The sequence below is a fragment of the Oreochromis niloticus genome, linkage group LG22 (genome assembly GCF_001858045.2).
Source record: "Oreochromis niloticus isolate F11D_XX linkage group LG22, O_niloticus_UMD_NMBU, whole genome shotgun sequence".
NCBI classification, from domain to species: Eukaryota; Metazoa; Chordata; class Actinopteri; order Cichliformes; family Cichlidae; genus Oreochromis; species Oreochromis niloticus.
Genome location: NC_031985.2, coordinates 25,621,383 through 25,644,772, shown reverse-complemented (window position 1 = coordinate 25,644,772; position 23,390 = coordinate 25,621,383). Strand labels below are relative to the sequence as shown.

The window sequence follows — 23,390 nt, the reverse complement described above, 5'->3', positions numbered from 1 at the left end:
GTGTAGTGATTACTCTTGCTCATAACATAACCTTTTGCACTCTACAGATATTGTCCATGTGTTACAGAGAGAGAGAAAGTGAGGTAGAAGGAGAGAAGACAAGAGGGAGAGAGAAAGACGGAGGGAGGGGGTTCACACTCAGAGAGGGAATATAGTAGTGATAGGTAACAGATGTGCTTCAAAGTCAGCATCACATTTTGAATCTCAGACATCACATGGCATCCTCTTCGTCCTGATTGGGGATATTTTCACCTCGAATTAGCCGCATGCTGGTTGGTTGAAAGGCAATCATCCCATCGTCGTGAAGCAAACTCTGCGCTCCACAGCGAGGAGGAGGAAGAAGAGGGACGGCGGAGCAGATCGCCCGTGCTCACACTTTCCTTTTTTGTGAAGGGCTCGTTTGGCAATAGCCGGCACAGACCACAGGAACTGTTGTGTTGGTGGTGGTGGTGGAGGAGGATGATGACGGGCAAATCTGTGAAAGACGTTGACAGATACCAGGCTGTCCTCAACTCTTTACTGGCGCTGGAGGAGAACAAATACTGCGCTGACTGTGAATCGAAAGGTAGGTGATTTCCATTAGGGTCATGTTTCCCCGGGTTTTGTGCCCGAGGCGCGCGGCCGGCGCATGAATCGACCCTCTTTGATCGTTTACTACGCTGGAAAAAAAAATGCTGCACTGCATTCATCATCCCTCGACCAATTGCATTGTACTATGGTGCAAAGACGTGGAGCCACATCCTCACACGGCTGGAGCATGGCATGCAGTTACATCATGCCAAGCTACCTCTCAAGTAATAGGATCTAAAAAGGGTTTAAAGGGTGAGAACTGCGTGGCGGGATGAAGTGAGAAAATGCGCTCATTAGTGAAAATGACTCCAGCTATCGCCGCTCAGGCTGTCTGACAGCCGGTGTGGAAAGAGCAGGGAAGCAGGCACAGAGATGGAGTTGAAGACACCTGTGCTGACTTTGAGTCACCCTGAACACACTGTTCTTGCAGGCTGGGAGCAGGCAGTGAAACCCAACTCTTAACAAAGAGGCACTGCAATGTTCTTACAACACTGAGCTGCAATTCTCAGTGATTACCTATATAGCAAGGAGACTTATTGAGTTGCTTGATTGTAGTGGAGCCAGGCTGTCTTTTTATACACTGAATCACCATAATCAGACTGTCAGGTGTTCTATGTGTTCATTTGTGTGTAGCCTCAAGGAGGCCTTGAACCTTTATTTTTGCCATAGGGTGGGTAAACACTGGTGTTTTGGTCGCAAATACACCCAGTCAGAGTCTTGAGTCAACAAACAGACTATTCAAAGGTTGCTCTTTATTTGGTTTTCGGATGAGCCATCAACAAGTTGATGAGACCTTGGGGCTGTTTCCTTATGTTAGTTAAAGAGCTCTTGCGTATTTTTCAGGAAAATGAATGTTTTTGTTTACATGCAGGTTGTGTGGGCCTGGTGGGTGGATTTCTGTAGAGCATGCAGCCGGTGTTGGGCTTATCGAGATGAACATCACTCACTGTAAATGTTTGAAAGGAAGCGCTGTGTGTACGCAAATCACTGTCACGCAGGAGGACACCCTTGGTAAATACAAACTTTGAGAATGATATGTGTAGACAGACTCCAGTTTCAAATGGGAGTATTCACTATATATACGAAAGTTACTGACCACTAGGTAAACATTAAAGGCAACCATCAGAAGATGGGCACACTGGGGTCATAAAGGGATGGACATGGTCAGGAACAGCACTCTAGTAGGCTGTGGTGTTTAAACGATGCTTAGTTGCTATGAAAATATTCCCCACGCAGGATGGATCCATGCTTTCATGTTGTTTCTAGCAAACTCTGACCCTAACATCCAAATATTGCAGCAGAGATCTAGACTCATCAGACTGGGCAACGTTTTTACGTCTTCTGTTGTCCGTGTGTGGTGAGCTTGTGTGAATTGTAGCCTCAGTGTCCTGTTCTCAGCTGACAGGATTTACACCCGATGTGGTCTTCTGGGGTTTGAAGTGCATCTGCTTCAAGGTGTGTTGTGCTTTCAGAGATGCTCTTCTGTATACCTCAGTTGTAACGAGTGGTTCTTTGTGTTTCTGTCAACATTAAATCTGTCTGGCCATTCTCCTCTAACCTTCAGCATCAACAAGGTATTTTCACCCAGAGAATTTTCGGTATCAGGATGTCCTTAATATGGTCAATCTTCTGTTTACAAGGGGCAACCAATCAGAATTGGCTTGTCTCAGACATAGGAAGATCTAAGGGAAGATAAATAAGGATTATTCTGAACTCTGATTCATGCAAAGCTACTTTAGCAGAGTCTAAGACTAGAAACACAGTCTTGGTAGTGAGCATATTAGTATCCTTTTATTATAACAATACCGAATTCTATGCAAAGTTTTGCCTTAATAACAAAAATCTAACATCCATAGGCTAAACTGTATAGTCAGCTAGGTCTATACAAGTTCAAAGTGTAATTAAAGCTTTAGAAAAAATCATTTCCAGCTGTCAAGTAAGTACAGCACATCATCTCTCCTGCGAGAATGTTCATATCTAATTTGTGAAAGACATTTTTTTTTTCCTTTTAAAACACATTTGTACATTGCTTTAGTAAGATGACATGTGACCACAAGGTCTTAGCTGTATTTAAACTGAATAAGTCACCAGATCTATGAATACAACAACGCAGGGTTTTGTTAATGTTCCTATTGCCTTTGGCTCTTTTAAACAAGATATTTAGAAGTGATGCTGTTCGCCTTCAGGCAAACACACTCGTGACTGCTCAGTGGACAGTTTGAAAACAGCACAGCGTGATCGGGCTCCTGCAGCTTATTTACATACTGTTTGAAGGCTCGGATGCAGACTTCAGAAGCACAGAGAATAAATGATATCTTAGAAGATTATATTTGCATTTGTGATGCTAATTTTACGACCTTTTACGCCCAAATCAGGCACATGTGGAGAGAGAAAGGGTATTTAAGTTAGCTACACAAGTTTGATTACTACTACTTTTCTCCTTTTTCTTGCATATTAAAACCATGGTCACAAAGGCTCTCTTGGTGTGAACTCTTTAGATTTTCAATTTAAGAGCTTGACATCCCTGCCAACCACACCTACACACACAAAAAACATGTTTTCTGTCAAGATTTCACACATTACAAAATCTTTGTACAATTTGCTAAAAGGGTGTCCACACAGGAAGGCTCTTGTAGCAATGTGACAAGCAGTGACTGTGGGATGGCAGTAAAAATTTAAATTGTGGCCACAACAGGAAAAATAACCAGTGGCGAGTAAGGGAATTAACCACCAATGGGTTTAAAGAAAATGATTGACATGTGACTGTGTGATTCATGAGTACACCCTGGACAGGTTGCCAGATCTTATTATTTTTGATTTTTAAAATATATTGTTTTGTTCCAAAATAAATTTTTTTACAGTAAATATGAATAAAGTATTAAAGAACAGCAAATATTATTTTGTTATAAAAAGCTTTTATTTTGAAAGCTTACACAGTTCTCTCTCCTGCTGTTTTTTTTTTTTTTTTCGTGAAACCGTTCAAATGATTAGGCTGACTCTGTGATCTGAGCTGATGCTCAGAGAGTGTTTTTTACCTCTTTGCTGAGTAGTGCATTTCTCAAAACTACACATTCAAGTCGTGCACAGACACACAAGTGCACACCTCAAGCACATTAGTGCCCTCCCCTGCCCTCTCTCTCTTATCAGGGTTTTTTCTTTTTTGGCCATATGGCTCGTGATGAGGTTTGGTCTAATCTCGTTTGCACCTGATTGCCGTTGCACGTTCATCACCTACCTCTCTCCCTCCCTCCCTCTCTCAGGATGATCAGAGAGGAAGTGGTGTGGTATATGGAGCCAAGAACGTGTTTATTCCAGCAAATGCAAACACACAACAGCAGCACTCTCAGACGATCCCTCGTCTATTATATACTGCGCCGCTGGAGCAATATCTCTGTTTCTCCGACTGTAGCTTACTGCCTGTGCGCCGCAAACTTCCTTTCTCTGTCTGTGTCTCTGGGCTGCATGACTTTGTGTGCTATTTGTTTATTTCTACTACTTCCTCATAAAGTGACACCCCTCCAGTAAATCCTTAATACTGCCAGGAAATAATAAAGAGACAGGGGAAGAGGCAGAGGGTTAGGCAGGGTGCATAATGTAGTCAACACTTCAACCTCTGGCTTCAGTCTCAAGGGGCTGTGTGTGTGTGTGTGTGTGTGTGTGTGTGTGTGTGTGTGTGTGTGTGTGTGTGTGTGTGTGTGAATGAGCATAAAAGCATGTCTCCCTTATTGTCTTCATTGTACTTGTGTTTACTCATGCTGGGCCCTGGTTGCTGTGGCGATATCACCTGACGATGCCAGGCTGTCTACCTCCACCATGAGCTCTCAGTCTCCTCCTCCCCTCGGACCCTTTTTAATCTCATCCAATGAGAAGTCAGCAGAGATTTCCATTCAGAGAAGAAGGTTATTGGACGTGTGTGTGTGTTTGTTTGCGCGTGTGTCCTTGGCTGGCACAAAGTACAGAGCCTCAGTACCAGAGAGAGGGTGGCACCGTGCTACATTACTGTGCGCACAACTCTCACAACCCTCTAATACACAGCGATGGCCAGATTAAGCTGCAAAGGGCTTCGGCACAAATAAGCTGCTGGGTCCCTTTTTAACAACCCTGATCCTGCCTTTACACCTGCAAATCGCATCACTGCGCAGGAGGACGCACGCGTCTACCCGTTTAAGAGTCTCGTGCTAGTGACAGCGTGACAGGATGTAAACATTAACAGAGTCCTTCCTCAGCTGAGCCTTTAATGTTGTCAGCTGCATGCTTCCTTACCAAGAAAAGAACTCATACCAGAAACTGCTCACCGCAGTGTTTTGGAGTAAATGGGTCACGATTTCTGACGTTACTGAGTTAGTGAGCAGTTTTTTAACCATGTATTTCTATTATAATGAAAAGAAGGCACAGCTAACATCACCAAAACCAGTTAACTTTATTAACTATTATTTATTAACTTTAATTAAAACCCATACATTTGCTTTTGGTGTGAACTATCCCTTTAAGAATGCTGAATATGTAAGCACCAGCTTAAATATTTAAAGGGGGATTATTATTGTTGTAATACTTGTTTCCAGCTTCATTTTGTTTGTCAATTCTACTAGAGTAGCTTTGCATGATTCACAGTCCAAAACGATCCTTATTTATCTTCAGGGCTTTGCAGCCTTTCTGCTCCTGCTCAGCTCCTCTTGCGTTAATGCCACCCCGCCTTTTAAGCTACTTCCCTCTAATTCGATGGCCCCTCACAAACAGAAGGTTTAAACAACAGGCGAGTGGAGCTGCTGTATTCACAGTCCTCACTGTGTGCCAGTGTGAAATTGCAAGAACCCCCCCCCCCCCCCCCCCCCAAACTCTTTGACATCATACAGCACCAAAAGTAGAGGTGAGGTCACCCTCTCTTTAAGCTAACCTTCCTCTGATTGTTGGGTGAGGCTTTTGACCTTTATTTAGAGACAAGAGTGGAAAAAAACTGTAATGAATGGGTCATTTACATTCAATTCACTTTTGTTATATAGCACCAAATCACAACCACATTCTCCATTCGCTTTATACTATGAGATAAAGTCCCTACAATAATACAGGAAAAAAGCAATAAGATGACCCCACCGCCACCTCCATCAGCAAGCAATAGTGGGAAGGAAAACCTCTCTTTTTAGCAGGAAGAAACCTCCGGCACAACCAGGCTCAGGGAGCGGCAGCCATCTGCCATGACTGGCTGGGGGTGAGGGGATGGAGACACGGGACAAAAGATACGCTGTGGAGGAGAGCCAGAGATTAATGATTAAATGCAAAGTGGTGTATAAACACAGAAAGAGTGAAAAGAAAATCAGTCTGAGGCTGAGCTTTTGGCTCTTAGAGAGTTCTTGTACATTGAAACTTTGGCCATTTTTAACATGAGCACTGACCACTGTAACAATCTATAGGATAAAACAAACTTATTGCCCTTCCGTAAGACTATCCTAGACACGGCTTTTCTCGTGGCCCTTGAGTTGCCCGTTTGAACTGATTGGTGATTCAGCCTTATACAACCATGTAGGAAAAACACACAAAAGTATAATAAGGTCACACGTCAGTCTGCTGGGGTTTTTATCTGTGAATTGGCCGCACAGGAAGCAGACAAAATGTCAGGAGCAGCTTAAAGAGAGCAGTTATTAAAAACCTATAGCTGTAAGCTCTTTAAAGGTAAGTTATGTCACATGAATTGTGCTGTTACTGTTTCACCAGGTGATAAATTGGTTCTAAGGATGCGTTTTTGGTTCTATAGATAGTGGTTATCTTGGTGTAGGGGATTGCCCTAACAGCTAAGCAAATAACACAGATGACTACTCAGCACAATAATCTTATAACATTTCAGGGGATAAAAACAATATGTGGGCAATAAGATTAAAAAAAGACATAAAAGCAGGACTGAAAATATGGACTGCCTTACTCATCTTTTTATATGTAACACTGTTTGACTTCAATTACTCACCTGCAGGATCACAGTCATGATGTTTGCATGGTAACACAGATGGTGGGTGTGCCTTTTGTAAATTATCAATAGGTTCCATCTGCTTTGCTCAGATTGGGTCACTGGGTGGCTGCAGGGTATCTGGATTGGTTTAGATTCTAAGGGGCTAGAGAGTAAGGGACAAAGGCGTGTATGCATGAGCGTGTGTTTTGTGTGGCGGCGGAGCAGGGCGTGGGATCCGCTGATGACTGAGATGCTCCGTGGGATTAACTGGGTTCATGCAGAGAGCACCATTTATCCTTGTGGGATGTAGGCTAATGGGCCATATGTACCTGCTCATGAACAAGTCTGTATGTGTGTGAGAGTTGGTGGACCAGTGTATTTAACAATAATAATAATAATAAACTTTATTTATAAAGCACACTTAAAAACCAAGGGTATGCCAAGGTGCTTAACAAGTAACATAGAGAATAGAAGGAAGATAATAGAAATAGGACCAAAGCAAGTACTAGGTATGCAAGCAGGTAGCTGTCACTGATACATAGGAAGGCAACAGGTACAGAGCAAACAAGAAATTAAATGAGCATAAAAGTGCATAATATAAAATCATAAAAGAAATATTAACTAGAGGGAAAGGCAAGGTTGAATAAGTGGGTTTTTAGTCGTGATTTGAACAGTGCAATGGAATCAGATGCGCGGATGTCAAGAGGAAGGGTATTCCACAGTACTGGGGCAGCCAGAGCAAATGCACGGTCACCCCGGGGCTTCAGCCGAGATCTAGGTTGCGTCAGAAGTAGTTGAGTGGCAGATCTAAGTGTTCTAGCAGGAGTATGTGGTTTGAGAAGTTCACTGAGATAACTTGGCGCTAATTTATTAATAGTTTTGAATGTGAGGAGTAATATTTTAAATTGAATACGGTACCTTATGGGCAGCCAATGCAAGCTAGCTAGAACAGGAGTAATAGGGCAAAATTTCCTGGTACCAGTCAAGAGGCAGGCTGCTGCATTTTGGACTGTTTGCAGTCTAAGAAGAAGAGAAGAGGGAAGACCGTAGTACAAGGAGTTACAATAATCCAACCTGGAGGTCACAAAAGCGTGAATAAGCTTCTCCAGGTCCTCATGCGGAACATAATGCTTAGCCTTAGAGATAAGGCGCAGTTGGTGGAAGCTAGATCTCACTACAGCAGACACTTGCTTATCGAGTTTGAGCGAGCTATCCAGCTGTACACCCAGGTTACTGACATAGTCACAGGAAGAGCTAGCAAAGGAACCCAGGGCAGCACCGAGTTGGGCACGAGGGATTTTACTGTTGAACACCACAATCTCAGTCTTCTTATCATTTAAAACAAGAGAATTGCTCAGGAACCATTCTTTGACCTCCCGCATGCATTCTTGAAAGTAGTGTAGGGACACAGCAAGGTCGTCAGTAAGTTCAAAATAGATCTGTATGTCATCAGCGTAACAGTGGAAGGCGATATTGTATTTTTCAAAGATTGCACCTAGAGGGAGCAAATACAATGAGAAGAGAATAGGGCCTAAAACTGATCCTTGAGGCACACCACAACAGACCGGAGCGGAGGAAGAGGAGAAGGTGCCTAAGTTAACTGAAAAGGATCTATCAGCGAGATATGATTTAAACCAGTCGAGGGCAGTGCCTCTAATACCCACAGTGTGCTCAAGTCTTAATAATAAAATGTTATGGTCCACCATATCAAAGGCCGAAGAGAGGTCCAGTAAAACTAGGACCATAGACCGTCCAGTATCAGTGACTACAAGAATATCATTAAGGTGCAATGTGTGCACCTGTGTGTTTGTAATTGTAAGGATTCAGACAGGGTTTTTAATAGAGATGTGTTTAAGATGAGAAGTTAATGACTAAGTCGCCAGAAATGGTATGTAAAAGCATTCAAATACGTGTGTGTGTAAATGACAGCGAAGTTCATTACAGATCTCTGTGCGCACTCTCTGCTCGTCATACCCCCCGTTACACCCCAGCAGGACGTCGGACAGCTAAAGTCCACCATTTGATGACTATAAAAATCCCCTCCTGCTTGTCTCTGTTTTTGGCTCTCGCTGTGGCTCTGCCTTCTCCACCCCTAATGTGCTTCAGCCTGCGTGTTTCACAACCATGACCACAGCCATTTTTTAATTTAATTATTTATTTAGTTTTGCCAGGGTGATTCATCAGATGTCTCTGCTTTTGGATGCTTTTCCGTGTAAAAACTGAGAAAGGGACTTATTAGTCAGACCTGGAGAATTTAATTAGACCTTTAAATGGTGTTGGCATTCGCTCTTTTGATCACATCAAGAAAAGAGGACATGTATTCACCGCTGCTACTGAACGGTGGAGCAGTCTACACTCACTGTGATGCCAGCCACAAAGAAAAAGTGGTTCGTAGGGATCGTTGGATCAATCTTTTCTTCCCTTTTTAGACGTCTCCTCCACCTACTCTCTTCCTACTATATCTGTTCAAAGCACCTGGAGGTGTGCAGTGCTGCCGGACAGACGCACTGTATATGGGTTCTTACTCAAGCAAAGCATTGATTGGAACCATAGAAGGCTGCTTCTCTGTGGTGTGCAGGTGCAATTTGCCTTAAATGTAGCCTTCATCTGTGTGCTCGTTCTGCTCCCCCGGCTCACTGGATCAGCGCACTCCTGTGCACACCTGAGGACCATGACTCCAAACATTCATAATACCCAGCTGGAAGCAGATTAAACCTTCGCATGAGGGGAGAAAAATAAAAGGCAGTGTATGGAAAGAAGACTCTGAAGCCATGCTAGCAGCTCAGTTGAACTGTAACAGTGCTAAGCGCTAATGTCAAGATGCTAACAGTGACAGTGCTGATTTTTACTGGGTATGTTTATCGGTTTAGCATCTAAAGCAGGGGTGGGCAATCTCAGTCCACGAGGGACGGTGTCCCTGCAGGTTTTAGATGTGTCCTCGAACCAACACAGCTGATTTAAATGGCTAAATTAGCTCCTCAACATGCCCTGAAGTTCTCCAGAGGCCTGGTAACGAACTAATCATGTGATTCAGGTGTGTTGACCCAAGGTGAGATCTAAAACCTGCAGGGACACCGGCCCTCGTGGACTGAGATTGCCCACCCCTGATCTAAAGGCTGATTTGGACTTTTGTGGTGAATCTTTGTAGACCCTACATAAGTGGCCAGCGCCATTACTAGTATTCATGCTTGTGCATGGTGCATTATGTGTTATTAATTATCTTGCGTCCCGGTGTTTTGAATGCTGTACCAGCCATGTCCACTCCAGTAGTTTGTTATGGCGTTTGTTACATCTTAGGGTTTCAGAGGGGAGTGCGGTTTTGAGTTGTGTTACAGTGTAACACAGAAGTAAGCGAGGACAGGTGTTTCCTAATTGACAATAAATAGAAATTACAGCTGAATTTTAGCGTAATTCCGTTAATCAAGAAAGAAAAGGTGTGAGGTTGTTCACTGTTAATTACTAGTGGACATGCATGCTCCAGTCACATAGGTGGCTGGCCACCCCCCTTATGCAGGGGTTGGGAATTAATTTTCCCAAGGGGCGACATGAGAAACTGGGACTGTTGTAAAGGGCCACACCAATAAACTTCTTCCTTTGGCTGCTCCCTTTAGTGGTCACCAACTTTTAAAGAGAAATATTACTATTGAGCAGAGTTGAGTTCAGTTGAACTCAATCAACAGTGTGGCCCTCCAGAACAGTCCCAGCTTCTCATAAGGTCCCCTGGGAAAAATGTCCACCTCTGCTCTAAGATGTCCTGTAATTTATACATCTCTGCACTGCTTTCTTCTCTTGCAATGAAGCATCTCATAAAAACATTGATATTTATTTGGGGAGCAGTTTACAGCACAAATCTTTCTTATTTAAACTCCAGAAATATTACAAATAGTAATATTTGTAATATAGACAAATAGTTGTACTTGCTGTTCTCTTTGCACTATCATCACACACCGACATAGACTAACAAAATGCCAAAAATAAAACGTTCAGCCTTACAGCATGTCATCTTTGTGGAAAATTCAGGCAAGCAACTTTCACACGTTGAAGCTCGAGAGTTTTGAGGTCATCTTCTTGGTGGGGCCCTCCACAACAGTCCCAGTTTCTCATGTTGCCCCTTGGGAAAATGAAATGCCCACCTCTGCACTAATGTATATACCACCGTCATGTGAATGACATTGATGTTATCCTTTGCTCCAGCTGTTTCAGTTGCTTCCCTCAAAGTGGGTTCTGTTTACTAAGGACCCACCAACTTTGAGTTGCTTGAACAGAATATTGTCATTTTACACATTATGACTTCTTGATCAAACCTGACTAATTTATCAGTGTTTACATTGCATATGTCTTGATGAATGCTCAATCATCCAGATAAGGAACTCCCCAAAAGTTGATTCTGTTCATCTGGACGTAGCGTTTTCAGTGGGAGAAACGTTTCGTCACTCATCCAAGTGACTTCTTCAGTCTCAGCCGACTGCAGGTTGCCCCAATCTTATAAACAGTACATTTGCATAATGACTGAAACTAGCACCACCAGAACAATGGGCTGGAAGGTCAAAGCTTCATCAAGCTTCATCAAAGCTCATTGATCAAAGACCATGAGTGACCGTAGTTCAGGGGGTTGGGAAGCTCATCTTTTTGCCGGTTCGATTCCCAGCTCTGGGTACGTCCACACTAGCCCGGATAGATTTGAAAACGGCGTTTTCAGTCGTTTTCACAGAGTTGTGCGTCCACATTGAAACGGATGAAAACGCTTACGTTCCAGTCCTGTGCATGCGCAAAAGCGAGTGAGAATTAAAGAATTTGAAGAAAAGCTATCTGGAGCATGTACAAACTGATATTCATCTTTTTTAGGGCTGTCAAAATTGAGAGCAATCAAAACAACCGCTGTATAATGCACTCCGCTATCTTTGTTTATTTGGTCACATGACTGTATCACATGACTAAAATACATCATCGTTTTAGAAAGTCTGCGTTTTCGTGTGTCCACACTGCGACAGGACAGCTGCATTTTGAAATGTATGCGTTTTCGAGAGCGTTTTCAAAATGCTGCATTTTTTCCTTGAGGAAAGCGCCGTCTCAGTGTGGACGGGGGGCCAAAACGGAGAGAAAAAGATGCGTTTTCAAACGAAAACGCATTAGTGTGGACGTAGCCTCTGTCTGTCTTGGTCGTTGTGTCCTTGGGCAAGACACTTCACCTACCGCCTACTGGTGTTGGCCAGAGGGGCCAATGGCGCGATATGGCAGCCTCGCTTCTGTCAGTCTGCCCCAGGGCCGGTGTGGCTACAACTGTAGCTTGCCTCCACCAGTGTGTGAATGTGAGAGTGAATGAATAGTGGAATTGTAAAGCGCTTTGAGGGTCTCGAAAAGCGCTATATAAATGCAATCCATTGTTATTATTATTATTATGAGTACCATTCACATAGAGTTGGGGAATGGCTGCAATCACAGCATTGTAAGATGTACCCTTGGGCCCCCTCCGCGATTCAGAGATCGTCCCTTTTCACATAAATGACCTCCTTGACTCCCAAAAGAGCTCAAACCAGCGTTCCTCCCTGTCCAGGATGTGTACATCCTCATCATTGAAAGAGTCCACTGGCCTGTAGGTGTTTATAAGATTGGGGAAACCTGCATTCAGCTGAGACTGAAGAAGTCACTTGGATGAGTGACGAAACGTTTCTGAATACGTTACGTCCAGATGAACAGAATCAACTTTTGGGGATTTACATTGCATAGTTTGTCTACCAGACGGCACTCTACAGCTTCCCTGCTGGCAACATAACAACCAAACAACCATCCGAGGGGAGTCAAACAAACGAGGCCAAATGAGTAAATAAAGAGTTACACATAACAGATGTTAGGGAAATCTATGTTTCATGTGTCTAAATGGACAAAATACAAACTTATAGTGGTTGGGCTATGCCTGTTGAGGCAAAGTTAAGCTATTGTAACCCATGCCATAATTTCGAAGACATTTCAGCTAAAAGCACAAACATCAGGCTCATAGTGATGATTGAGAAGAGGTCAGGTCACCTATGATTCATCTTCTGAACATCAGGAGCACCTAAACTATGTTTCATGACAGCTGATCCAATTGTTATGACTCGCCTATATTTTGAAGAGACATCAGTCAAAACTGTGCGTTGCTAAAAAAAAAAGAGAGAAACTTTCCAGTATGCAAAGAATGGAAAAAGCATTCCCACAAATCCCAGAAAACATGAGGGCAGAAAATAAACAGAAAGGAAGAAATGGAACTGTTGTGAAAGAGATATAAGCAGACAAAGGAGAACATGAGGGAGGCAGCCATAGTGAGAAAGATAGGGAATGGCGGCCAGAGCACAGAGAGAGCATTAGAATAAGAGATGAGAAGGACAAACTAATTCCAGTGTTCAGGGACTTCAACACTATTGACAGCGTCTCTGTCTTTCTCTGTGTCTGTGCCGGCGTGTACAGTGGCTAAGCAGGCTTTGCAGAGTAATTCTACTATTATTAGCCAGCATGACAGCTAATGCTGCAGCTAGACAGTGAGGAAGAACAGTGCACATGGTGACCCTCTGTTTTTTGCATTTGTGATTCGCATTTTAAAAAGATGGAGAAAACTGAAAACTAACTCTTAATAGTCCAAACAGAATTCTAGTAGGATTCAAGAAGGAGCCTATTCATTGCAGTGTTTTTCTCAGAGGAAAAGAGGAACATGCCGCTGCATGTTTTTCCCTTCTCAAACTCGACTTCCCCTTTCATTTGCATAGAATGGCCTTTTCTTAAGCTCTGCACAATGACTTTATCTGCCGGATAAGGAAAAATCCAAATCGAAAAGCTGCTCTTCCCCCTAGTGGCGTGAAGGCCACAGTGCACGGACTTGTGGCAGCAGGGTTGCAGGGACTCACAGCAGAGATGGTTTGGAGAAGTGGAGGCAGAGAGTCGCAGGAAGGGATGGAGGCAAGGAAAGAGGAGGAGGGAGATATGGTAAAGATGTAAGAGCAGCACAAAAATTCTGTTTGAAGCTGAGTGCAGTCCCCAAAGAGGATGGTTGCATATCTTGAGCAAAAATAAATAAATAAATAGCTCATCTATGGTGTTTTTATTTATTTTATGTTCTGAATATAGAAGGAAGATTTGCAAGCATGCTTTTAAGCTAAAACATATGCAGCATAAGCAATAAACAGGTCTCCACAAAATCTGAGTGGATCCATACGTTTGGCTCAGATCACAGTGCTCCCACACACACACAGGCTCTTGACCAAATGAGTAATCATCCCTGCAGGTATCCAGGCCCTGAGTGTGTGTGATTGCTTGTGTGTGTGGTGCGTGTTTGTGGGACTTTGTACTCCTCCTCTCGCCTCTCAGTTATGTAGGCTAACTCTCGTATTGGATCCTATTATGTGTTAGGCCACCGCATGACTTACACAGGATTAGATGTGTTCCCTGCTGAGTTCAGACTCATAATTGAGGTTTCAGACTCGTCTCTTTATAATTGGTCTAAAATTAATCGTTTTTTTCCCTCATGTTTCTTTAGTCTACTCACTTAGCCCTCTTTCTTGTTTAACCTAAATCTCTTTTATACCTTTAGCTTGACTTATCACCACCTCCTTGCATCGCTCCTCTGCGAAGACTCTCTCCTCTCCTCTAAATTTCATATCCCCGCCTCTGTCGCTCTTCCAGGTCCACGATGGGCATCCTGGAATTTGGGCATCTTCATCTGTATCCGCTGTGCTGGTATCCATCGAAACCTGGGGGTTCACATCTCCAAGGTCAAGTCTGTCAACCTGGATCAGTGGACGCAGGAGCAAGTCCAGGTCGGAGGTCTTCACTATGAAAATTTGATAACCCCTAAAAAACCCCAAAAGCTTATAAATATTGGGTTAAATATTTTGAACTGTCCCTGATTATTAAACGCTATAAATGTTTGCTTTCTTATTTGTTTTTTGATTGTCTGTTTGTTTTTCAAGTTTCTCTAATTAGCTTAACTGACACTAGCCTGGCTGAAATTTCCTTATATGGTCATTTCAGACTAGAAGGTGGCTTACAAGGCATGGGTTCTGTTTGTGGAAGCCAAGTGAGGGGCATCCAATCAGAAGAAAGTTGGCTATTAAGGAGTAATACCCAGTAAAACATATGTAATCGGGGGGGGTGTTAAACTGTGGATATAATCCAAATCACAATCAACCAATTAGCTTAGCATAAGATTGAGAAAATGCAGTATGCCTACCGTCCATCAAACCACTACTGTTCATTTTTAAACCGGTTACTTAAAAATTGAAATAAATAAGATTATTGTGTTAATCAGTGAGTTTGTTTTAAATGGTCGGACATGTTTGGCTGACTCTCTGTTTTGAGTCTTTATGCTAAAGTAACACAAATGAACCATGTGTTGGTTGTATCTTTAGATTTTTATGTTAAATTTTAAAATAGGTGGTATTGTTCATTGCATAAGACTGTTAACAAGAAAATGCCTGTTTTCCCAAAATTCTAAGCTGTTGCTTCTTTTGTGAAAATCTTTCAGAAAGTAAAACCTTTAAATAAAATAGATTTCCATGCAATATAGAGATGGATAGAAAATAAACAACATAATTTTTAGTAATAGTAATAATTTATTTAATTTTACTATATGTATATATGCTTATTTTATCTGGTAGTTGGTATTTTCACATTCAGTATAACTGACAATTTTCCACCTCCGAGTAGCCTCTTTCTCTTTAGTATGCAGCTCATCTCGTCTGGTCTGATAGACTAGACAGTCAGCGTGATGCTTCTCAGTGTGAGGGGATTTCTTTGGTCAGCACTTTTTCTTTAGTTCTCCACAGCTCTAACTGTAAGAATCCTGTTTTTTCATATAACCACACTTTAACAAGGACACCTTGGATATTGCATTTGAACATTACTAGATTTCTTTGCAATGTGTCAGTTATTTCGTTCTCTGTTGGTGTCCCCAGTGTGTTCAAGAGATGGGAAATGCCAAGGCCAAACGGCTCTACGAGGCTTTTTTACCCGAGTGCTTCCAGCGTCCCGAGACAGACCAGGCTGCCGAGATCTTCATTAGGGACAAATACGAAAAGAAGAAATACATGGATAAAGTTATTGACATCCAGATGCTCAGGGTGAGTCCACACAAACGGATCCAAGTGTTTGTTCTTGTGTCTCCAGCAGAATCTGCAGAACAGGTTTGGAGAGTGAATTTCTCTTTCTTTCCTATCTGCTACCCTCGACCAACCTTAAGTGTCGTCAAACAAAACCACTTCTTTTCTCTGTGCAGAAAGAAAAGAGTTGTGACAACATCCCAAAGGAGCCAGTTGTATTTGAGAAGATGAAATTGGTAGGTGCACCATTCCATGTTCATATCATAGACCAGAGATTCCATTCTGGCCTTTGTTATCTTGGGTTTTTTTTATTATGTTGTTAAGTTTCTAAATTAATAAAAAAAATTTCAAGAGGCAACCAAAGTCTAATGCAGTAAATAGACACAACCACACTCCCTGACTTCAAGCCCGAACAACATTTAAAAAAGGGTCCAAAGCTAACCCCCAACCAGTTGCCAGAGATGGCTGCCCCTCCCTGAGCCTGGTTCTACCAGAGGTTTCTTCCTGTTAAAAGGGAGTTTTTCCTTCACACTTGGCACCGATAGGAGGTTGTCTGATTGTTGGGGTTTTCTCTGTATTTTTGTAAACTCTGTACCTTACAAAACAAAGCAACTTGAGTCAACTGTTGTGATTTGATGCTATATAAATAAAATTGAATTGAACTGATATAAACATTTTAGCATCTGGACAGATGATGCATATTGTAGAACTTAACTTTGTCTCACTAGACAATATCATAGAATTTTTCAAATGAAACATTCTTGTTTTAAAAATTCTATGATATTGTCTAATGAGATGAAGTTAAGTGAAACATTGAAAATGAAACATTCTTGTTGAACTTAATTATAAACCTTGGTCATCCTTGTATTTGAAAAGGTGTCAACAAAAGGCAGAGAAAAGCTGGTAACCTTTCTTGTGGTGACTTGAATGGAACAGTCTTTTTATATCACTAGTGAGTAGGGATGGGTATTGATAAGATTTTCACGATTCCGATTCCATTTTCGATTCTGTTTAACGATTCGATTCTTTATCGATTCTCTTATTGATTCTTATTTTTAAAAAGGAGAACACTAAGGTCGATTAGCTTAGAACTTTGTTTTATATCTTCTCTTTCAACAAGATAGAAATTTAGGAGTAACATGGCCTTATAAACCCAACAGTGAGCTCTTAAGAGATCCACAGCCTACGGCTCTTCAATGGGGTGTCACAGGGTCCCCAGGAAAAAAAATTGTAAATGTAAAATAATAAAATAAATATTCTTCTGTAGCAATAACAAAGTATAACATAAATTATTCTGTAGCAATTACACAAGAATATCCAGTAATGTCCCTGCCTACAATTAAACACATTCACTTACCGAAAATCGGGGCAAATGGGTGCAAGCCTTTGACCACAAACTTAGTCACTGCTCGGTGACATTTGTCTATCCTGGCCTGAAAGGAGACGCTAACGGTACACTGCAGCGAGAACTGCCAGCCAGACTCTGTCTGTCTCTCTCATCATGGTCACCTAAATGCAGCGCACAGTAATGGCAGGTTTTGTAATAAGGCAGATCGCGCTAACATAATATGCACTGTTAGTTGATTATTTACCTGCCGCATTAACGGGAGAGGACGTGCAAACGTTACCGCTGCTGCTGGGTTGAGATTCACGAGTCCGGAGCGGAATTAAAAACACGACATTCATTTAAGGTTATCGCGTGTTTTGTGAGCAAATGCTTTTGCATATTCGTAGTGTTTCCTCCTTTAAATGAAATATCTACTTTGCAAGTATTGCAAGTTGCCCTGTTGTCATCCGTTCTCGTAAAGTATAACCAAACTTTTGAGTGTTTGAGCCGCTTAGGCGCCGTGTTTCCTGCCAGGTAAATGATGCTCCGCAATGTGGTGACGTCATTCGGGGCGATTGGAATCGATAAGGGAATCGTTTGCAAAAATTGCAAACAATTCCAAGGAATTGAAACAGTGGGAACCGGTTCTCAACAAGAACCGGGTTTCGATACCCATCCCTACTAGTGAGTGTGAAGAGTAAAAGAATCAGCAGACAGACTCATTCGCCGGTGCAGAATTGTTGCATTAATTATACTGATTTTCTCTGTTGTGACAGAAAAAAGACGTCAGCCCAAAGACAGATTCCCAGTCTGTCACAGACCTGCTCGGACTAGGTATTCTGCCTTATGCACCTGCACGCATGTGCTTACACTAACACCAAAAAATTAGCACACCAGGAAACTGCTGTCTTAATATAGAACTGCTTTTATGTTGCAAGTCTGCACCTAAAAAGCAAATAAACACGTCAGGCATCTATTTTAGGACGGAAAGCTGAATCTTAATTAGATGAACTGTTTTGAACGTGGATACCTGAAACGGTTGTTATCATCACTACCTCTATTAGATGCCCCAGCTCCAAGCCCTGCGGTGTCTAATGGTAGAGGATGTGTTCCAGACAGTAATGAGAGCCCAGTGATGTCTAACGCAGCCCTTGCACACTCTGCCCTGGATCTCTTCAGCTCCCTCGCAGCCCCCTCCCCTGCTTCCTCTACAAAAAGCACGGTAGTAGACAACACACTGTACATGCTATAAGCTGCTGTGTTTTTATTTGCGTATATTCAGACAGACTTTTATTATTTGCCTTGTGTCTGTCCAGTCTGTTTCCAGCACCATGCCTCAGAGCAGAGTGACTGCCTCAGTGCCTGAGAATCTGAGCTTGTTCTTAGGCCCAGCACCCAAAGCAGAGGAGGGCACAGTCAAGAAACTATCCAAGGACTCCATTCTTTCCCTGTACGCCTCCACTCCCTCGGTACATGCCAGCAGTATGGCCGCACATGGTGAGAGTTCAAAAGATTTCTGTCAGATCTGGTCCAGATCTGGATATTGACAGGGTGATAGTCTGCTCATTGTTATTGGTGTCTGTGATTTGTCTCAGCAGGCTTGTACATGAACCAAATGGGATATCCAACACACCCGTACGGTCCATACCATTCTTTAGCCCAGGCAGGGGGAATGGGAGGCACTATGATGACATCACAGATGGCCATGATGGGGCAGCAGCAGAGCGGGGTGATGGCGGTGCCACAAAACAGCATGATTGGAATTCAGCAGAACTGCATGATGGGGCAGCAGAATGGCTTAATGGGTGCTCAGGGTGTCACAGCTCAGCCTAGCGGCGTTGTGCCGTCGCCCTACATGACAGGAATGATGGGACAGCAGCAAACTGGAATGATGGTACAGCAGCAGAACAGCATTATAGGACAGCAACAAAGTGGGATGATAGGACAGCAGCAGCAGGTTGGGGGTTTGCCCGCATTACCCCAGCAGCAGGCTTACGGAGTCCAGCAAGCCCAGCAGCTACAGTGGAACATCAGCCAGGTGTGTGTTTGTTTTTTGGGGTTTTGAAAGTTGTAAGAGGAGTGGATGTGTTGCTAAAGTTCATTTTGTGCCCTTCAGATGACTCAGCACATGGCCGGCGTGAATCTTTACAACACCAGCGGTATGATGGGATACAGCGGTCAACAAATGGGAGGTTCAGCAGCTCCAAGTTCGGCACACATGACAGCGCACGTGTGGAAATGAGCTTGTCTATCTGAGATTCGATGGAGTGCCAACGACCCACAAAAGGAGAAGAGAAACGCCGTGGATCAGACTCTCCATTAAACATTTTCTGATGCAAGGGAGGAGGAGGAGGAGAAGAAGAAGAAGAAGGTTTGAGAAACCACTACTACCTCTCTCTCTCCTCTCTGGCCGCGCTTCCTCTTGCCGTCTCATGCATAGCCATGTTCTGCAGATTTCCATGTTTGCCTTCAGGACCTTTTCATATGATGACTAAGACAAGGGGGTTCTGAGGCCACTGGTTAGGACTCCAGAGCTTTCTTTCTGCCTAGCCTTTATGAGAGAGCGCTCGTGTGCAGAAACATTATGAGGGTATCAAGCAGCTGCAGAATTGCACTGTTTCTTATTTAATCAGATGGCACTGGGGTTGGCATTGGGGTTAGCCTAGCTTTAAAAGCTCAAATAGACCGAGATATATAATCTGGTAACCTAAATAGGTGGCTCATACTTTAAATTCATTAGCCCTACATTACCAGTATTTACCCAACTGATGGAGCGACATTTAGTGATGATATGTACAGTGGCCCTGAGAGGTCAAACACACTGCAGCCTAATAAAACACCAGCAAAAATGAAAAATGGTGCAAAAGCACACAAAACATAATGGAAGGTCAATAAAACCCAATGGAAATAGAAAGAAAAACACTGGAGAAGCTAGCAGAAAAAAATCTCACAAAACACAACAGAAATGTTTTTGGCTAAAATGTGACGGCTAACAGCTAACAGTAAACGGCTAACAGCAACCATGTACCTACAGTGTCCATTGTGTTTTGTCAGAATTTTTTTTTCTATGTCCATTGTATTTTAATCAACTTCTGTGGTGCTTTTGCAAAATTTTTCTGTTTTGCTGGTGTTTCCTACAGTTGCAGTGCATGTGACCTCTCAGGGCCACCGTAGACATAGCTACATTTTAACAGCAGCCATATTTGCAAAGTGTAGCAACTACAACTTTATTCAGCCAATTTCAAGGTAGAGATTTAGAGCTTTTCAAAAGTATATTTTCACATAAGTGAGATGAGCTGCTGCTAATTCACTTAATAATCATTAACAAATATAAAAGCTAGGCTAGCCTAATAGTCCCTTCATGCTGCATGCAGAAGACAAATACACATAACCATTTTTAGCAACATATATCTAGAAATTTCTACTCATTTAACAATATTTAATTCAAGCAACAAAACCTACCTACACAGCCCGTAATATTGATGTCTTCATCTCAATTTCTAGAGGGCTTCTTTTAGAATCTTTAATCTTGACTTTAAAGTGTCAAAAGTCCAAAACCATATTTTGGGAGACCAAAGATCAACACTAGCTTTACTGTAAGTGGACAGTATTCCTGTATGCTTATTCCTGTTCAACCACTTAACTAGTGATTAATAGAAAAAAAAAACAGCAATTCAGCAGTCCGGCATCACTGTCTTCACTGTGCTGTTCTTTCACCAAGGGTAGGACACTTAAAAAAAAGGAAAAGAAGAAAGAAATCATTTTGCATGCAGTGTCATCAGCGCCCGCACACCTCCAGTTAAGAATCTACCTGGTGCATTAGTGGCCTCAAATAACGTTGAATGTCTGTAAATAGGAGGTGAACAGAGAAGTGGGAGTAGAGACGGAAAACTTCAAGGTGAAGGTCAGCCGGGTTTCAGATGCTTCCACTGAATTGCATGAAAAGAATGTGTATCTAGCTCTGATTGTATGTACTGTACTGTATGTTTGTTAAGATTTGCGAATGTGTCTCTCTGAATGTTTCTCCCTCTGACTCAGTCTTTGACAAAGACTGACAAAAAAACTATAAAAAAAAATAGGTAAAACATATGTTCTGAATGTGATCTCGGTTGACTCGTTTGATCGCGCGCAATTGTTCTTCGGTGTGTTTTTGTTTTTTATATATTCCTTGTCTAGAAACGTACACCTTGTGTCTCTGGAATGTCTGTGCTCGATGGCATCCTGTGGGTTTCCAGTTTTGCTGTAACGGCCTCACCTTTGCGTTGGGGGCAAACAGTGAGCTGTTTTGTTTTTTTTTTCTTTTTGAGAGGGGATGGGAGTATTTAACAATCTGGCCAAACCACATCGTGAAGCATAAAGCGATTGTAAAACCACAATCTTTCACGTCTGTTTAAGCTGATGCTTGTACGCTTCTCCCACACAAACCATCTCTGTGCCCCGATTTCTCTTAAAAGTGTTGCTAAATCTGCCTTTTCTGATAAATGCTTATGGAAATGCTGTGTTTCTCTTATTTAATTTTATTTGACACTTGTGTTAAGCTGGTAAGATGCTGCTTTTAATGTGAGTGGCAGCAATATAGGAGGTGCCTATGTGCAGCATATAAGGTCTTATTTCACAACAGTGTGACAGCAGCAGTCACCTTCTCCACTGAGAGCAACATTTATATAAGAGAGAGCACATCCAGCACAGCAACAGCAAATCTGTCAGTCAACAAAAGTTTCTGGAAAGGCAGTGCAAGTCCACCTCTGTGGACGCTCAGGCCTCACCTGAGTTTTTCCATTTGTGATCAGGCTACTTTTTTTTTGGTCCGATATTTTTTCAATGAAACAAAAACGAATAAAGGAATGTAACTTTGTACGTACTTGTCGATCAAGATACTGTATATTTTAATTCTTTATCAAAATATCGCTGTATATTATGTTTCTTAAACAACATGTTCTGTATATTAGTTTTTCTTTTCCACATGCTTTGCCCCACTTTACACAATTTCAATAAAATTTAACAATGTATATGTGACATATGATAATTGTCCCTGTGAAAACATGCAAATAAATATTGTTTTGGTTAAATTTTATGTTGTTTTGTTTGTTGTGTTCATTGCTGGGTGTCAGGAGTTTTCCTGTTATGCAACTCAGGTCAGAATAAAACGCTCAGACAGGTTTAACGTGTACACGGTTGAGACTCAGGGAGACTCGCCTCTGCAGCAAAAAGAAGCAGTCTTTTATTAAAAGCACATACAGGAAAAGATACAGGAAGAGACAAAATAGCTGCTGCGTGCAGGCTTCCTGTGGAGTACAGAGTGTAACTTCCCCATTTAGGAGTCTGCACAAAGTGTGACTTACTGAAAGAGCAAACATAAACATAAAGAGCAAAAGATAAAGTAATAAAATAAAATAATAATAAAAATCCCAAAATCCTGAAATCTTTTGACATTCCCACCTGTTGTTTGATCTTTCCTTCTATATATGTACATAGCAACCACTAACAGTGCATCAATCTATGGCCACTTGTAGACATTTTTAGCCAAGACATCATAAAATAGTGGGTTTTGTGAGTATGTTATATCCAGGTGTCTATCTCATTATCATCTCCATCATTCTGTGATAGGGTGATGTAAGCATGAATTGAGGCAGTTACCATTTTTGATACCATGTTCTTCAAACAAGGTATGACACATGAAGTGAACAGACACAACAACAGCAGAAGAACACCAACAAAAACAAGGCCTTTAATCAGCAGGGACTTCCAAGAGCCGCTTAAAAGCCACGTAAGCCAGTCTTCTGTGTTTGTGGCATAGTCTCGTTGTTGCGCATCCTGAAGTTGTCTGAGTGTTTCCAGAGCATCAGTCATGTTCGGTGAGTGCACATTATCTGGAATGTATGTGCAACATGTGTTGTTAAAAAGGATACATAGTCCGCCTTTCTCAGCGAGAATCATGTCCAATGCTACCCTGTGTTGCATTACTGCAATGCGCAGGGCGTCAATTTCCTGATCCTGTTCGTCGTCGATTTTACATGAAGCATTCAGAAAAAGTCCAAAGCGGTAGTTCAGAGTCTCTATCCTTAAAGCGTGTTTTCCTACCCCCACCCATGGGAAGAGTGCGTGAGTAACTTTCTGTCTGTCAGTCCATAGTTTGAATTCCTCTGGGACATCGGAACCCCACACAGAATCATGCTGCTTGAGGTTCGGGGTGCTTCGTCTTTTCCTTGTTGTTGATGTTGAAGTTGACGTGGCGTCCTCTATGGTTATCTTGAAGGTGTGGTCAGATATGAAAATGGGAGCGCACTGACCTGTCCAATTCCCAGGAAGGATGAAGTAGGCCTGTTGGCCACAGATCCAGGCCATCCCTTGCACCCAGAAGGTGCCATTTGAGATGTTGTTGCTCTTCACGGGCCCTCCAGGAGCGTGTGTCTGTACTGCTTTGCAGTTGGTGGTGTTTCCCATTGGTGTGGATCCGTTCTCTTGGCGGTAGCATAGGCTGTGGCTC

General features: G+C 42.4%; 1 protein-coding gene across 4 annotated transcripts; it reads left to right on the top strand.

Annotated features, from left to right (window-relative positions):
* Positions 1-102: 102 nt before the first annotated feature.
* smap2 (small ArfGAP2) lies at positions 103-21,972 on the top strand. Of its 4 annotated transcripts, none has more exons than XM_003448914.5 (9): positions 103-565; positions 14,162-14,295; positions 15,433-15,597; positions 15,753-15,812; positions 17,680-17,737; positions 17,968-18,125; positions 18,220-18,400; positions 18,499-18,941; positions 19,020-21,972. In XM_003448914.5, exons 1-9 carry the CDS (start codon positions 460-462, stop codon positions 19,143-19,145), a joined length of 1,431 nt encoding a protein of 476 aa, XP_003448962.2. In that variant the 5' UTR covers positions 103-459; the 3' UTR covers positions 19,146-21,972. The 4 variants fall into 4 exon arrangements, with proteins under 4 accessions (XP_003448962.2, XP_005453906.1, XP_025758061.1 ...); XM_005453849.4 differs by having other exon boundaries at positions 106-565; positions 18,502-18,941; XM_025902276.1 differs by lacking the exons at positions 103-565; positions 14,162-14,295 and adding an exon at positions 14,340-15,274.
* The last annotated feature ends 1,418 nt before the right edge of the window (positions 21,973-23,390 follow it).

Bases quoted from the DNA above. Each gene is read 5' to 3' on its own strand.
- smap2 (XM_003448914.5), top strand. From the start codon at position 460: ATGATGACGGGCAAATCTGTGAAAGACGTTGACAGATACCAGGCTGTC. The intron at 566-14,161 runs GTAGGTGATTTC...TCGCTCTTCCAG, and splicing joins CGCTGACTGTGAATCGAAAG to GTCCACGATGGGCATCCTGG. The intron at 15,598-15,752 runs GTGAGTCCACAC...TTCTCTGTGCAG, and splicing joins TTGACATCCAGATGCTCAGG to AAAGAAAAGAGTTGTGACAA.